Source organism: Nomascus leucogenys, chromosome 20, assembly GCF_006542625.1.
Source record: "Nomascus leucogenys isolate Asia chromosome 20, Asia_NLE_v1, whole genome shotgun sequence".
Taxonomy (NCBI): domain Eukaryota; kingdom Metazoa; phylum Chordata; class Mammalia; order Primates; family Hylobatidae; genus Nomascus; species Nomascus leucogenys.
Window position 1 is genome coordinate 59,475,004 of NC_044400.1, and position 15,689 is coordinate 59,490,692.

The following is a 15,689-nucleotide window of genomic DNA, read 5'->3' on the forward strand; positions in this document are numbered from 1 at the left end:
GAAAAATAGTAATGCATTTTATTAAAGGTATAGAAGCTAATGGTGGAGACACAAAGAAAGGAGTGGTCAGTTCTACCTGGAGGGCTGAGGTGTTCTGGGAAGGCTTCCTGGAAGAGGAGACACTGGGACTGATTCTTGAAAGGCCAGCAGGTGTTTGCCAGATAAGAGAGTTGGGGGTGGGGATTGCAGGCAGAGCAGACCCTGAAAGGTGGTAACAGCACAGCATGTCGCAGGATGGTGCTGTGACAATGGGGAGGCAGGAGAAGCCCTGAAAAGTGATTGTTCCAACTAGAGCTCAGACACCACCCTGAAGTTTGGGCTTTACCTTTCAGGTGACAGGGACCTGTTGAAGGGTTTCAAGCAAGAAGGAGAGACATAGTGAGATCTGGGATTTTGAGGTCACTCTGGTGGCAGTGAATGGCAGGGAGGTGAACTAGAAGGGCGTGGAGCTGGAAGAAGGGAATATATTGCCATGGTCCCTTGAGGAGTGGATGCAGGCCTGAGTGGGACATAGTGACAGGAACAGAGCTGAAGGATGTAGAGATGGGTCTGAGGGACTCCATGGCTGCTTGGATGTGGGCACAAAGGACAAGTAGGCAGGAGGCTGCGTCATGTTGTGTAATGAGTGGCATAGCCTCTGGAGCCAACTGGCCTGGGTCCAATTTAACACTCACTAGCTGTGTGATTTGGGCAAGTTACTTAATTTCTCTGAGCCTTAGTTTCCTCATCTGCAAAATGGGGATGATAATAGTATCTGTCTTCTTGTGTTGGGTTCAATAAATTGATCTATATATGTATATATATATATAGGTATATATGTGTATGTATATGTGTGTGCATATGTGTGTATGTATATATAATATACATACATAATGTATGTATATTACATTACATATCATATAATAATATATATTATATAAGTATTTCACATATATTATTATATAAGCATTTCATATATATATATAAAATATACTTAGAACAGTATCAGCACATGGTAAGCCCTACATAAGCAGGGTTTCTCAATCTCACAATATTGACATTTTTGACTGTAGAATTTTTTTTTGTTGGGGGCTGTCCTGTGTGTTATGGGATGTTTAGCTGCATTTCTGGGCTCCACAACTAGATACCAATAGCACCCTCCCCATATCCCTCCTCTCCAAAAATATCTCCAGGTATTGCCAAATGCTCCCAAGTCCCCAGGGAGGCCAAATGAGCCCCAGCTGAGAACCACTGCTATATCAATGTTATTGCTCTTATTACTGGGCAGAGATAGTTCCAGGTTTCCTTTGGATGGTTGTCTGGAGGTGATGAAGCCCCATGCCCCAAGACCCGCAAACAGGAGAGGGAGACGCATATTGGACAGTTTAGGCTAAATGAGCTAAGACCACATCCACACCAAAATTGTTTTTACGAGAGTTCCGATCCTACTTAAAAATAGTTTTGCTGATTGGGAACAGGAGTGCATCCTTTTCACAAAACATTCTTTTTTAAGTAAATACTGTCTATGAGAATGTTTTCATGTTTTTGCTGCAGCTCAAAATTTTGTTTGTAAGAATTTAGAATGATTTGTTTTCCATGGAGGCCTGGCAATGAAATCTAATTAAAAACCCCAATCATAAGTCCCCTTACCTTAAGACTCCTGGGTATGGGCGCTGCAGAACTGCTAGATTCCCGCACAGTGAGCCTGTTCCGCTGACCTCTGTTAGACTTCTGGGGCCCCCATCAGTGGGGAGAGAGGGGGACCCAAAGCTGGATTTGCCACTTTAGGACCCACCGTTCATGCCTAACCTGCCATTGGGGTCTTCTGGTGCCAAATTAGAACAGCACCAAGGAGCTTCCCCCAAGGGACCATACCTGCCAGCCTCCTTTGCCACCACAGCCTCTGCTTCCAGAGGCACATGGCCAGCTGCCTTCCTCTTCTCTCTGCCTTTCCCTGGCCTAGGAGATGGCAGGGAGGGAGAGCCGAAGTTTAGGTGAATTTCTAGAACCAAGCCCCAGGCCCCATTTGCCTTCAGCGCCTCTTTTTCTGGGTCACATTGGAAGGACTGGGGAGCCTTCTGCAGAGGTGGGGCGTATACTCCTTAAGGTCATCCCTCTGCCTGGCACAGTGCCCTTGCTTGGGGCTGTCATAACATCTTTCAGCAAACCTGGGAGAAAGATTGGTGTCTTATATCGCACCCAGCTTCCTAACAAGGCTGAGAAAAAAAACCTTGATTTTGTAAATTGAGGGTAAAAAAAATGAGTTTATATTTCCAACACGTCTTTACTCTGATCTCCTATAAAAAGAACCATAGTAAGACGAGTGTGACGCTATCGCCGTTCCCAGTTCCTCAAATACCCTTCGTTCCAAGTTCGTCCTGCCCACAGCGTCTGGCCCTAGCTGGCTCCGGCGGGCTTCAGATGACTCTAGTTAATAGAAACTGTGTTTGCATTCTACTTTCTGCTGCTGCCCTGACCTGTCCTATCCTGTTGATTAATAGACTTTATTAGAACATCCTCATCATATTACATTTTTCATATCTGAGATAAGCTATAAAAATGGATTCAAGCATGAGATGTTTGATGCTTGGAATTCATACTGTAGGCACTGAATAGGCGTGGTAACAAAGATAAGGAATTTAACTGAGTGGGTGTGTTCTGAAGTTACTCACAACCTTTCATTCATTCATTTACTGAACAAGCATTGACTGAGTGCCCCCTACGAGCCAGGATAGAATCAAAATGGGGCTGTGTTTTGAATGAGAGTCGTTTAGGCTAATGTAAAAGAAAACATCAGCTCCCATAGTTTCCCCAAAGGGCATTAATTTGTGGAATTTTTTTTCTGGAATTTTTAACAAATAAGATGACATCATGGTGCAGGAGAAAATGGGCTGTAATTTCTGGTTCTGTCTCAGAGTCATCTTCTTCCCTGCCAGCAGCTTTTCTTCATAGACACAGCCAGCACTCCACTTCCAGGCCGCTACATATGCACGTTTCAGACCTGAAAGTGTTTCTTCCCCCCACACTGTGTGATTTTAGATGGATCATCTGCTCACTATCTCAGCCAACAACACACTTCAAAGCAGAGATGAGAACATTGCAGGGGGTAGAGAGTGGGGAGGCTTCGGCTTCATTAACAGCCAGTGGGAAGTGGAAAAGAGTGTCCTCCACATTCCCGTCCAGTGAGGTCAGCACCTTTGAGTTGTTCCCAGAATAACCGTATTATTCTATTACAAAAGAGAGTCGCCAAATATTTACACTTTTCCTCTTTAAGGGCTGTGATTTATCTTTTTAAAATTCTTATTCTTGCTAATATACACATAACAAAATTCACCATCTGAACCAGTTTTAGGTGTACACAGTTCAGCAGCGCTAAGGATATTCACATTGTGCCACAGAGCTCCACGACTTTTTTCTTGCAAAACTGAAAATCCATACTCAGTAAACATCTCCCCATTGCCCCCATCCCAAACCCTGGGAACCATCATCCTGCTTTTTATTTCTACGAGTTTGACTGCTTTAGATACCTCGTATAAGTGGTATTTTACACAGTATTTATCTTTTGGTGACTGGCTTATTTCACTTAGCATAATGTCCTCAAGGGTCACCTCTGTTGCAGTGTGTGTTAGAATTTCCTTTCATTTTAAGGCTGAATGGTATTTCATGACACGTTTATACCACACTTTATTTATCCATTCATCCATCGATGGACACTTGAGTTGCTTCCACCCCTTGACTATTGTGAATAACTTTGCTTAGAATATGGGTCTACAAATATCTCTTTAGAACCCTGCTTTCATTTTTTGTTGGATATATACTGTATCCAGAGGCAGAATTTCTGGGTCATATAGTAATTCTACATTTAATTTTTTGAGAAACCTCCATGCTGTCTTCCACAGCAGCTGCACCCTTTATATTCTCTCCAACAGTGCACAAGGGTTCCAATTTCTCCACATCCTCAGAAACACTTGTTATTTCCTGTTTTGTTTGTTTGTTTGTTCTTTTTTTTTTTTGAGACAGAATCTGGCTTTGTCGCCCAGGCTGGAGTGCAGTGGCGGATCTCGGCTCACCACAACTTCCGCCTCTTGGGTTCAAGCGATTCTCCTGCCTCAGCCTCCTGAGTAGCTGGGATTACAAGTGCATGCCCCCACACCCAGCTAATTTTGTATTTTTAGTAGAGATGGGGTTTTGCCATGTTGGCCAGGCTGGTCTTAAACTCCTGACCTCAAGTGATCCGCCTGGCTCAGCCTCCTAAAGTGCTGGGATTACAGGCATGAGCCACTGCACCTAGCCTTTTTTTTTTTTTTTTCTGAGACAGAGTTTCACTCTTTTTGCCCAAGCTAGAGTGCAATGGCATGATCTTGGCTTACTGCAACCTCTGTCTCCCGGGTTCAAGCGATTCTTGCCTCAGCCTCCTGAGTAACTGGGATGACAGATGCCCGCCGCTACACCTGGCTAATTTTTAGTAGAGATGGGGTTTCGCCATGTTGACCAGGCTGGTCTCAAACTCCTGACCTCAGTTGATCTCCCTGCCTTGGCCTCCCAAAGTGCTAGGATTTCAGGTGTGAGCCCCTGCGCCCAACCCTGTCTTTGAGGACATCCAAGCTCTACTGTGAAATCAGGAAAGTCGACAGTCATTATGCAGGATGGTAGTTCTGGTAAAGGGGATGCCTACACAGTGGCAAGGGGGGCATCAGAGAAGAGCCATCTGCCTGGGGAGACAGGAGAGATGACGTGAGGAGAGGTATCTGAGTGGGAACATAACAGCTGTTTGCCAGGCAGGCAAACTGAGGAGTGTGGGTGGATGAGGTATGTTCTTTGGTGAGTATGGGGCACAAACACGCCATGTGTGGTCATAGAAGAAGGATCACTTCACTAACATATGGCATAGGCAGCTAACATATGCCTAGCACCATTGCAGGCACTGTCAAGAATTCAAAGTATAAGTTGAATCCTTCCACTTCTTACACCACCCTTAACAAGCTTGCCATGGAGTGAGCGATGGAGACACGTGTAGGATCAAATGGTGTAACTCAAGGCAGAGTAAGATGAGCTCTATTCAGGCAAACCTATCCTCCAGGTCCATATGGTATTTTTCTATCCACTAAGTTCTTTCGTAGACATTATGTCACTTTATAAAAGCATTGCATTTTAAATTCCGGTTAAACCAGACTTTCTCCAATATATAAATTACTGCACAAAAATAAATTATACCTCACAGCCATGAGGATGGCTACTATCAAAAAAAAAAAAAAAAAAAAAAAACCACAGGAAAAGAAAACTCCTCAAAGACAGGAACAGTATCTAGGGTTTTGCTTTTTTTGTTGTTTTTTTTGTTTGTTTGTTTTTTAAGACCCTTGCCTCAATAAATATTTGTTGAGTAACTGAATGGCGGCAGCCCAAATGAATAAGTGATCTCACTGTTAGTACTCAAAACATCTTTGTTGGGTAAATGAATCACTGAAGGAATGAGGAATTTGACTTCCAGGAGACCCAAGTTCAAGGTTTGCGCTGGCCAAGCCGCAGCTCCAAACCAGACTGCTAAGAGTTCTATGGACTTACTCTGCTTCTTTCCACATTTCCCTCATTTCTCCCACTCTCCCTCAGCCTGTTTCCTCTGAGGAGCGGCTGCTGTTTCTCGGTAGACACTTCTGTAAACATCGTTCTGTTTCTCAGGTCTACCAGGACGCTGTTTGCCAGCTTTCTGCTGTCAACAGCAGTAGACCAGAATCCTGCTCAGGTCTGTGCACACTCATTTACAAAAGAATCCCAGAAATGTGGCCGTCATAGTTCTTGCTTTCATATGATGTGTAATCTAGTTGCTGAGATATACAGGTTCCAAGATGTAAAGCAGCCCCGAGGTACCCGTAAACCCAATTCAGGACCCGTGTACTGGGTGCATCCCACATGGTGCCAGGCCCTGGGGCGACCACAATGAAAATCGTGGACCAGCCCACATACAACTCTGTGCCAAGTGCCAGAGTGTACAGAGGAGGGAGGCTCATTGAGAGTTGACAGCTGATGCGCTAACCTGGTATAAGACGCAGCTGTTCCCACTGGTGTTTTCCGCTCTGATGTATAACAGGACCCGTTCTTCGCCTCCCAGAGCGCGCACGCCTTTGAATTAAACATGGCGGGGCTACTCGGGGCGCACAATTGCAGCGCATATAGATGTGGCTGAGTCCCCTTGCTGCCTCGGGCATTCCAGGGCCTCTGCTCTGCATCCTGATTTTCTTGCTTGGCACAGGGATTCTCCTGTGCTGCTGTGGCTCGTAGTTCACCACCGTCTAGACTCTGGGGTGGCATCCAACATGAGACCCCACGTTCAGGACTCCGAAAGAGGGGACTCTGGTTGGTCAAACTCTATGTTGTTTCCTGGGGAACCTCCAATTCTGTAGGAAAATGCCTCCTGCCAGAGCATAGAAATTGCCCTATTAGCATTTGGGCGTTTTCTAATGCTAGTACGGTGGTGTTTTAGTATGCATGTTTTTTCATTATTTAAGAGTTGTGCTGGCCATTTCCTTCTTTTACTTTCCTGTCACACCTTACCTGTCAAAACTGAGACGTTTGAATTCAAAAACCCTTTGAATGGGGCTCTGGCATCCAGAGAAGAGAAGCGATGAGGACTGGGCTGGTGAGAGGCTGTGGGGATGGCAGTGGCAGTCCGGGCTCTTGGTTGTGGCAGGGAGTAGTGAGGAAGGACACAAAGGCACTGAACAGGTGACATGAAGGCAGAGAGGGGAGTGGGGAGCTGGGCAGCATGGCCCCAGGGACATCTGCCCTAAGTCCAGACCTATTTATTCCTTTCCTGCCTTTCATCTGCACTAGGCACCTCTGACCAAGGGAGTTGGTGCCTGTGGCTAAAGGAAGTCCAAGGTCTGCCAACAAATGGTTTTCTGGGATGGGGCCAGGTCCAAGGTTGGGCTCGGCTCCCTGGGCTGACACCATCTGCGCCCCTTCAGGACCACTGCCTGCCTCTTGCCCCCAGGCTCTGGAGTGCTGAGTGTGGGGGCAGAGGTGTCCCCACACAAGATGCCAAGGAGTGACTGGCTGCACTAGTGAAGCTCTACCTTGCTTTTGACTTTATTTTTGCCAACAATTACGATGTTTATTTGGAGACCTTAAAACGCAGAGAGTGGAGATGTTAGAAATACAATTATGTTACGTAATAACATCGGGATATCGTTTCCTTTTAAGAGCTGTGTTCCCTGTTGTTTACTGAAGAACCATCATCTTTATGATCTTTTTTTAAAAAGCATACATATAGTTTTTTTAAAAAAATACACAGAGACACCAAGAAAACAAACAATGGGCTGTGCTTTTCTTGCTCAGAGCATAACAGCTCCGAAAGGAGAGAGAGAGAGAGATGGAGGAAGGAGGGAAGGAAAGGAAGAAGGCAGGGAGAAAAATGACATGTGTAAAATCAGAAAGTTTATACGGAGTCGGGAGTGGAGTCTCATACCTGTAATTCCAGCCTTTTGGGAGGCCAATGCGGGAGGATCACTTGAGGCCAGGAGTTCAAGACCAGCCTAAGTAACGTAGTGAAGCCCTGTCTCTATTAAAAAATAAAATAAAATAAAATAGGCTGGGCGCTGTGGCTCAAGCCTGTAATCCCAGCACTTTGGTAGGCAGAGGTGAGTGGATTGCTTAAGGCCAGGAGTTCGAGACCAGCCTGGCAAACATGGCAAAATCCTGTCTCTACCAAAAAAAAAAAAATTAGCCAAGCGTGGTGTGCATCCCTGTAATCCCAGCTACTCGGGAACTGAGGCAGGAGAATTGCTTGAACCTGGGAGGCGGAGGTTGCAGAGAGCCAAGATCATGCCACTGCACTCCAGTCTGGGCGACAGAGCAAGATTCTGTCTCAATAAAATAAAATAAAATAAAAAAGAAGAAAGAAAAGAAAATTTACACAGTACATAGAAAGATACAAATAGGCTTTTTTTTTTTTTTTTTGAGACAGAGTCTCACTCTGTCACCCAGGCTGGAATGCAGTGGCAAGATCTTGGCTCACTGCAAGCTCCACCCCCCGGGTTCACGCCATTCTCCTGCTTCAGCCTCCCGAGTAGATGGGACTACAGGCACTCGCCACCACACCCTGCTAATTTTTTTTTGTATTTTTAGTAGAGATGGGGGTTTCACCGTGTTAGCCAGGATGGTCTCGATTTCCTGACCTCGTGATCTGCCCGCCTCGGCCTCCCAAAGTGCCGGGATTACAGGCGTGTGCCACTGCACATGGCCCAAATAGACTTTTTTTGAAAAAGAAAAAGAAAGCAGACTGTGAGCCCAATGAGGATCTCCAGGTCAGAGTGCAAATGAGGAATGCCTTGTGTTTTTATAAACCACTCAACTTGGTGTAGATCATTCCTTTTAATAGTTAAGTGACATTTTCTCCTTTCCTTTTTTTCCCCTTTCAAACTTCTACTTTGGATGCATGACACCTTTCAGAAACTTGAAACTAAAAATGACTTTCCTATTGATGTCTCCATTCCTCTCACAAGGAATGAGGTGCCTTTCTGCTCCTGAATTCTCAAACAGACGCTGGTCCCAGCTCCAGGGCCTTTAGCAAGTGGCTACCTTCTCATATTCTGCTTTTTGCCTCTTCTAAAGATGAGCACACGAACAGTGACCTTATGATATTACTGTGAAAAAGGGGAAAAAAGCAAAATAAATGATTCTGGGCTACATGGAAAATAGTAAGGGGTAATTAATGGTGGTGGTGGCTCTTGTTTCTTAGCTTTGGGCGCTGAAAGAAAGAAAATGGGAAAATGGCTGCTTCTTCTATTTCGTTTGTTTGTTTCTTCATTAAACCATTAATCTCCATAAACAAGGCATGTTTTTAGTTACAGATTGACTAGAAAAAAATGCATATGCTAAGCCAGATGGGTGAAATTAACAGTTTCATTAAACTGACTTTAAAATCACCAGTTTCACAATATCACCCAAGACATTATGCCTTTGCTTTTGAGCAACAGTTGGAATTCAAAGTTTGCCAAATGTGCAAAATGAGCAGTTTTACCTTAGGATTATTATTTTTTATTATATTTACTACTGCAGAAAATTATTTGATTCTTTTTCAGAGAAAATACTGTTTGGTTATATTTTGGGGGGAGTTTTGAATTTCATATACAAAAGAAATAACACAGCCCTTTCAAACTGCCTGTGTTTCAATCTGCAAAGTTTTTTTTGTGCTAAAGATTTGAGCTTTGTGAAGGATTCCCTTTTTGTTCCTTACTCTCCAGCAATCTCAGCTACCTGGGCGCTCCTGCTAATGATTTCTGGGGTTCTGTGCCAGGGGTCGGCAGGGCAAGTGTTTCATTTGAAGCTTCATTTGGTTTGGAGTCTCTTCCTCCTCTGAGCCTACAAAGCTCGGGTCAATGGGTACTCTGGCAAAACTCATCATCTTAGTTAGGTATTTGGCAGAGTAGGTGAGGCAGGGATGAATCGTTAACAAATGTTAATGTTGCTTTGCTGGGAATGTGCAGAGGGGCATCCAAGATGAGCACATATTTAAAAGTAAATACATGAATAAGTGGCAGTAGAATTTATTTTGCAACTCTGAGTGCTACAGTGTCTACTGAATTCAGTGTATTCCACGTTCTTATCACGGCTAAAGACCGGGTAGATGGACTTCTCTCAACTATGCAAAGGGAAAATCCAAGACAAGATTCCGCAGGCTGCTGATGAAAAAGGGTGTTATCATGCAGATGTCATCCTAACAGATTAGCAGAGGGAAGTGGAAATGTTCGAGGATGTTCAATACCACATTGTTGGTTATAGCAAAACCATTGGAAACAAACACAGGAGTCTAAAAATAGAGGCCTGGTAGGGAAAATGGTACAGCTATGGAATGCAATACTATTGAAGCACTAGAAAGAATGAGCTTCTGACAGCCCCAGAGTTATTCATAATGTGTAGTTAATTTAAAAAAGAAAGTTGAGAGTCAGACTCTACAATGGCATAACACGCCATTTTGGTAAAGAAAATGTGTATGTGGATATGTAAATAGATTTGGATTTGAATTATTGTATATACGAAGGAAGAGTGTCAAAGCCTACATACCAAGCTTTTAATAGTTTTTAATCTTCATTATTAAAGAAAGATTGAGGGAGACGGGATTTCTGTTTTTATTTTACACAAATCTGCATTGATTTTTTTTTTTTACGACAAGCTGTTATTTCTCTGGGGAGTTTTAAAAAAAATACAGAAAAAGGAACAAACTCCATTCGTTCATAAAGTGAATGTTTTCAGCACCTACTGTGCCAGGTACTTGGGATCAAAAAAGCACAAGCAGAGCCAGGAGGTCGGCAGGGAGGAGTTCCAGAAGCCAGTAGCTGGAGGATGCCTTAGAGCTGGTGGAGGTGGTGGCTGCATCCTTCCCCACAGCTCAGGGTCTGCAAGCACAGGCACAGTGTCCCCATCTCAAGGACACCCAACCCACCCATGTGCCCCCAGGCACCAGTACCCGCTCATTGAGAACGTGTCAGCCTTCACAATTTCATCTGTGGGTCCTTCTGATCTCAACTTCCATTTTTAGCATGGGCCTCTGCAAGGGAATTGCCCTTGAATAAACCCATCTCCAACCTTCCCACATTGGAGACTCTTCTGTGTTCAATCCTGATGAAGGGCTGATAAGAGTGAGTCTCTCTCGTTGCCTCCTGAGCTTTAAAAAAAACAACATTTTGCCTGGCACGGTGGCTCAAGCCTGTAATCCCAGCACTTTGGGAGGCCGAGGCGGGCGGATCACGAGGTCAGGAAATCGAGACCATCCTGGCTAACACGGTGAAACCCCGTCTCTACTAAAATACAAAAAATTAGCCGGGCGTGCTGGCGGGCGCCTGTAGTCCCAGCTAGTTGGGAGGCTGAGGCAGGGGAATGGCGTGAACCCGGGAGACGGAGCTTGCAGTGAGCCGAGATCGCGCCACTGCACTCCAGCCTGGGCGACAGAGCAAGACTCCGTCTCAAAAAAAAAAAAAAAAAAAAAAAAAAAAATTAATTTTTGACGGAATGAAGAAAAAAAGAAAAATGTTGGACATAGTTTTTAGGCAGGTGAAATTTTAGTCAAGTTGACATTTAACTTAACATTTAAATCAACATTATTTACATGTACATTTACATTTAACTCATGTCCTAAGTTAAATGTAAGTCTTAAAAGTTGTCTTAAGTTAAATATAAATAGTATCTTTGCAATCCTATGTGGCCTTTTGTAACACAGCGTCTAGCATAGTGCCTTGCACATAATAGAAAGTAAACATTCGTTGGCTAAATTAACTAGAGATATGAATAATGAAGATAGACTTTAGAAGACTCTAACAGTACATCTAGGGCCATAAAACTTGCTTGTTTGGGCTTAAATGATGATCAGCTTATAGATTCATGGGAGAATTATGTAAAAGGAAGCATCATATAGCTTAAAGCAGTTGTGTAAACAAGTCTCTATCTGCATGGTAAGGTACTTATTAAGGCAACTGATTGACTGTTCATTGAGAGTATGTGCATCAGGGTGACTGTGAACTCTGGCTTTAGTGACTTTCAAAGCAGGGCTCACCGCTTGGCTCTGCCTCTTGCCAGCCTTTGTAACTTTAGACAAGTTATTCTTCTCCAGGCCTCAGTCTCTTCGTGTGAAAAATGAGGATGCTGAAAATAGTACCCACTTTATAAAAGTGTACCAATTAAATGACATAATTTACATAAGACACTTAACCCAGTACTTGGCATGTTTTAAGCTCTCAATAAAAGTTGACTCATTCTTTTTATTTGGAGACCCGTGAAAAAAACTGGGGACAAAAGATGCCTAGAAAGCATCTAAAAATAAGGTTCTTTTGCTCAACTTTTTAGAGCGGTACCTAAGAACTGTTTGTGAGATAAACCACATTCTTCTTTAGGGAGTCTTAGAGGGGGAAAGGGTCTCTCTGGAACTTTCAGTGGTCCTGATTTGGTGATGAGTTACACTGAGTAAAGTACTCTCTTGAGGCGATTTCTGAGCTACATACAGCACATCATTTCCCCAGGATACTAGGCTGTCATTTAGTGCCAAAGAAAAAGCTATTTACAGAATGACACCATGGCATCCCCAAAGGGTTTAATTTACCTCCCTGGAAGGTGGTAGATTTTGAGGCACTGCAAGACCAACCATATCAATAACTCAGGTGCTTTAATTGGTTTTTCCTCTTTTTCTAAAGCCACGTCGATCCCATGGTAATTAATTGTGTGTGCTCTGAATTGTGTTATTTACAGTGCCAAGGAACCAAAATGAATCTGTATCAGAAATCGGTGGGAAGATATTTGAGAAGGCTGTAAAGAGACTCTCTAGCGTTGATGGTCTTCACCAAATTAGCTCTATCGTCCCCTTTCTGATGGATTCCAGCTGCTGTGGATACCATAAAGCATCCTACTACCTCGCAGTCTTTTATGAGACTGGATTAAATGTTCCTCGGGATCAGCTGCAGGTAGAGTATTTCATTGCTCCATTAACATCAGTCACCTGTGTTATATTTGCAGCGCAATGCTCTCGTGCCCCTGGTAGAACTGGACATGTTGCAGCTCCTTGGAGTCCTTGAAAATCTTTACACTCAAGATAAATGTCCTGGGGCTGTGTTAAATACAGGATCCTTTGCTTTCAGTGAGTGAAAAAGGGCACTTCATCCATTTCTAGACAAGGCCTTGGGGGGATGATTGGTGTACCAGCTAAGAAACAGTGTCAGTGCTTGCCAGAACCCCAGTTCTTCAAGAACAGGTGCTCCTTACCAAATTCTTGTAATTACTCTGCCTGTGAGACCATTATCCCACATCACTTTTTAGCTAAGTGAAGTCACCTGGACCTTGAAGCAAAGTATTGCTGCATCCAGCAGTCTGTCATCAAAATAAACGCCATACCAGACGGCTTCATTTCCGGTTTTGAATCCAAATTTATTATGCAACTAGTCTAACATTTAGAATTACATTTTCATAGTGCGTTAGTCAGGATTCTCCAGTGAAACAGAACCAATGGGATTAGATATATATAGGAAGAGGTTTCTTACGAAGAATTGGCTCATGCAATTATGGAGGCTGAGAAGTCCTACGGTCTGCCGTCTGCAAGCTGAGGGCCAGGAAAGCCAATAGTGTAACTCCAGTCTAAGCCTGAAGGCCTGAGAATCAGGAGAGATGATGCCATAAATTCCAGTCCAAGGGCAGGAAAAAAAGCAAAAAAACAAAAAAAAAAAACAAAAAACCCTGATGTCTTCCTGCCTCAAGCAGGCAGGCAGGCAGAAAACAAAAAGGGACCAATTTCTCTTTCCTCTGCCTTTTTGTCCTATTGAGGCCCTCAAGAGATTGGATGATGCCCATTCACAATGGAGAAGGCCGTCTGCGTAGCTTACCTCACCAGTTCAAATATTCATCTCATCTGGAAACACTCTCACAGACACATCCAGAAATGATGTTTCATCTGGGTACCCGATGGCATAGTCGAGTTGACACACCAAATGAACCATCGCAATAAGCACTGCTAAATGTTCCCTGATTGCTTTTCGTTTTCAGATTTGCATAGGTGATTGTGTATGCGTGGTTTGGGGAAGCTCAGACTGTTGAGATGTGCCCAAATGGTTCCATGTTCCCTTCCAGTAATTTGCTTATGATGCCTCTGGCTTACAGATGCTGCTGAATGACAGCATGTTTTCCTGAGTCCCGGAAGCTGTCCCCACAAGGGTGGAATAATGAAAACAGTCTAGTCCCATCTCTGCCACGAAGTGGCTGGTTGACCATAGACAATCGACTTCCCTTTTTGGGCCTCTCTTTTCCCAACTATAAGATGAGGTGGTCAGACCAATCAATCCAAAGACCCTTCCAGCACAAACATTCTGAGAGTGTGAGGATGGGACATGGGCCCGCCATCCAGACCCTGTGTCCATCGATGATGTTGCTGAAACACAACAGGGGACTTAGGATGGTTGGCTGGTGCCCAAAAAGGTGCTGCACTAGAAGTCACGAAAGATCCTCGTTTGTACCAGGAAGAGGCAAAAGTCAGGGCGTTTTAAGCTATTTGACATTAGGAAGGGCAGCTAGCTGGAAATTTGTAAACCAATAGAAAGCTGGATTGGCTTTTTTCCCATTTCATTGTATTATTTTTTTAAAAAGGCAAGTTAAATCCCAGCACTTTGAGAGATCGAGGCAGGTAGATCATGAGGTCAGGAGATCGAGACCATCCCAGCTAACACGGTGAAATCCCATCTCTACTAAAAATATAAAAAATTAGCTGGGCATTGTGGTACACACCTGTAGTCCCAGCTACTCAGGAGGCTGAGGCAGGAGAATTGCTTGAACCTGGGAGGCGGAGCTTGCAGTGAGCCGAGACTGCACCACTGCACTCCAGCCTGGGCAACAGAGCAAGGCTTTGTCTCAAAAAAAAAAAAAAAAAAAAAGGCAAGTTAATATATTTCTGGAATGGCTAGGATTGTATATAGGAATTAGGCCTGATGACCTTTCAGTGTTAGGATTTTATGACCCTATCTACAACCTTTGTCAATTTCTTCCTAACAGGGCATGTTGTATAGTTTGGTTGGAGGCCAGGGGAGTGAGAGGCTGTCTTCAATGAATCTTGGGTACAAACACTACCAGGGTATTGACAACTACCCCCTGGACTGGGAACTGTCGTATGCCTACTACAGCAACATTGCCACCAAGACACCCCTTGATCAGCACACGCTGCAAGGAGATCAGGTATGAGAGAGAAAAAAGGTTGGGAATGGTTATGGCCCTGTTTACCTGCTTTCATGAAGTGTCTGCCCCTGTGACTGCTTTCATAGTTGGCCTTCAGAGGATGAACATAATCGAATGGAGAGAGAAACTTTCTTGCGCTCTCCATTTCCTATTACCTGGCTGTGTTCTCAGACTGAATGCGGGGGCAGCCCTACATTTATGCATGAAAAGCTTTTCACTTGTGAAAGGACTGGTATGTGAAGAGTCAACTTGGCCTTGGGCAGATTTTGATTTTGCAAAGAAGTGTGTACCAGAAACATAGGTATCTTGTCTTTGTGCCAATACCCTATGAGATGGTGAGGTCTGGAGATGTTAGGTGGGATTGGGTCAAATTGAGTGGAGGCAGGAAGCTGTAACGGCTCCTTTCAATGTGTGATGAGCAAGCAATGTCTACAATGGAGACAGGCAAACTTCCTACCCAGCTATGTTCCCCCTGCTGGGTGCTTGAGAAATGTCTGGCCCCATGCCATGAGCCTTGCTACCCCAGTGCTCCCAGGTGACTGACAACAGGATGTGATGATTGAAGACTCCACCCTATCCCAGATGAAGGACTAGATGAGGGACACTAACTCCAGCCCCCAATTTTGCAGGCTCCCAAATATTATTGATTCATTGGACAAAAAAATCAGTGACTCACATCTCCCAAAAGACCATAACGTATTACATTACACCAACTGATGGTTTGCTTCCAGACTTCTTTCAGAGGACAGGGAATAATAGGGTCCAACTAAAAGGTGATAGTGTAAGAATAAAAGAAAGCTGCCTTTTGATACAGATCTGCATCGAATGGTGGTAGACAATAAAGTGGTTGCTTCTTATAAGTTGTTGGTTTTTTTTTTTTTTTTTTTTTTTGAGACAGAGTCTCGCTCTATCCACCAGGCTGGAATGCAGTGGTGCGATCTTGGCTCACTGCAACCTCCATCTCCCAGGTTCAAGAGATTCTCATGCCTCAGCCTCCCAAGTTGCTGGGATTA

General features: G+C 44.1%; 1 protein-coding gene across 3 annotated transcripts in view; it reads left to right on the forward strand.

Annotated features, from left to right (window-relative positions):
- The window catches only part of SEL1L3 (SEL1L family member 3), a 141,634-nt gene that overhangs the window by 46,200 nt on the left and 79,745 nt on the right, over positions 1–15,689 (forward strand). For all 3 annotated transcript variants that reach the window (XM_030801385.1, XM_003258550.4, XM_030801386.1), the window contains exons 10-11: positions 12,214–12,425; positions 14,497–14,676. In XM_030801385.1, coding sequence (XP_030657245.1) covers positions 12,214–12,425; positions 14,497–14,676 — 392 coding nt within the window. The remainder of the gene's footprint in view (positions 1–12,213; positions 12,426–14,496; positions 14,677–15,689) is intronic.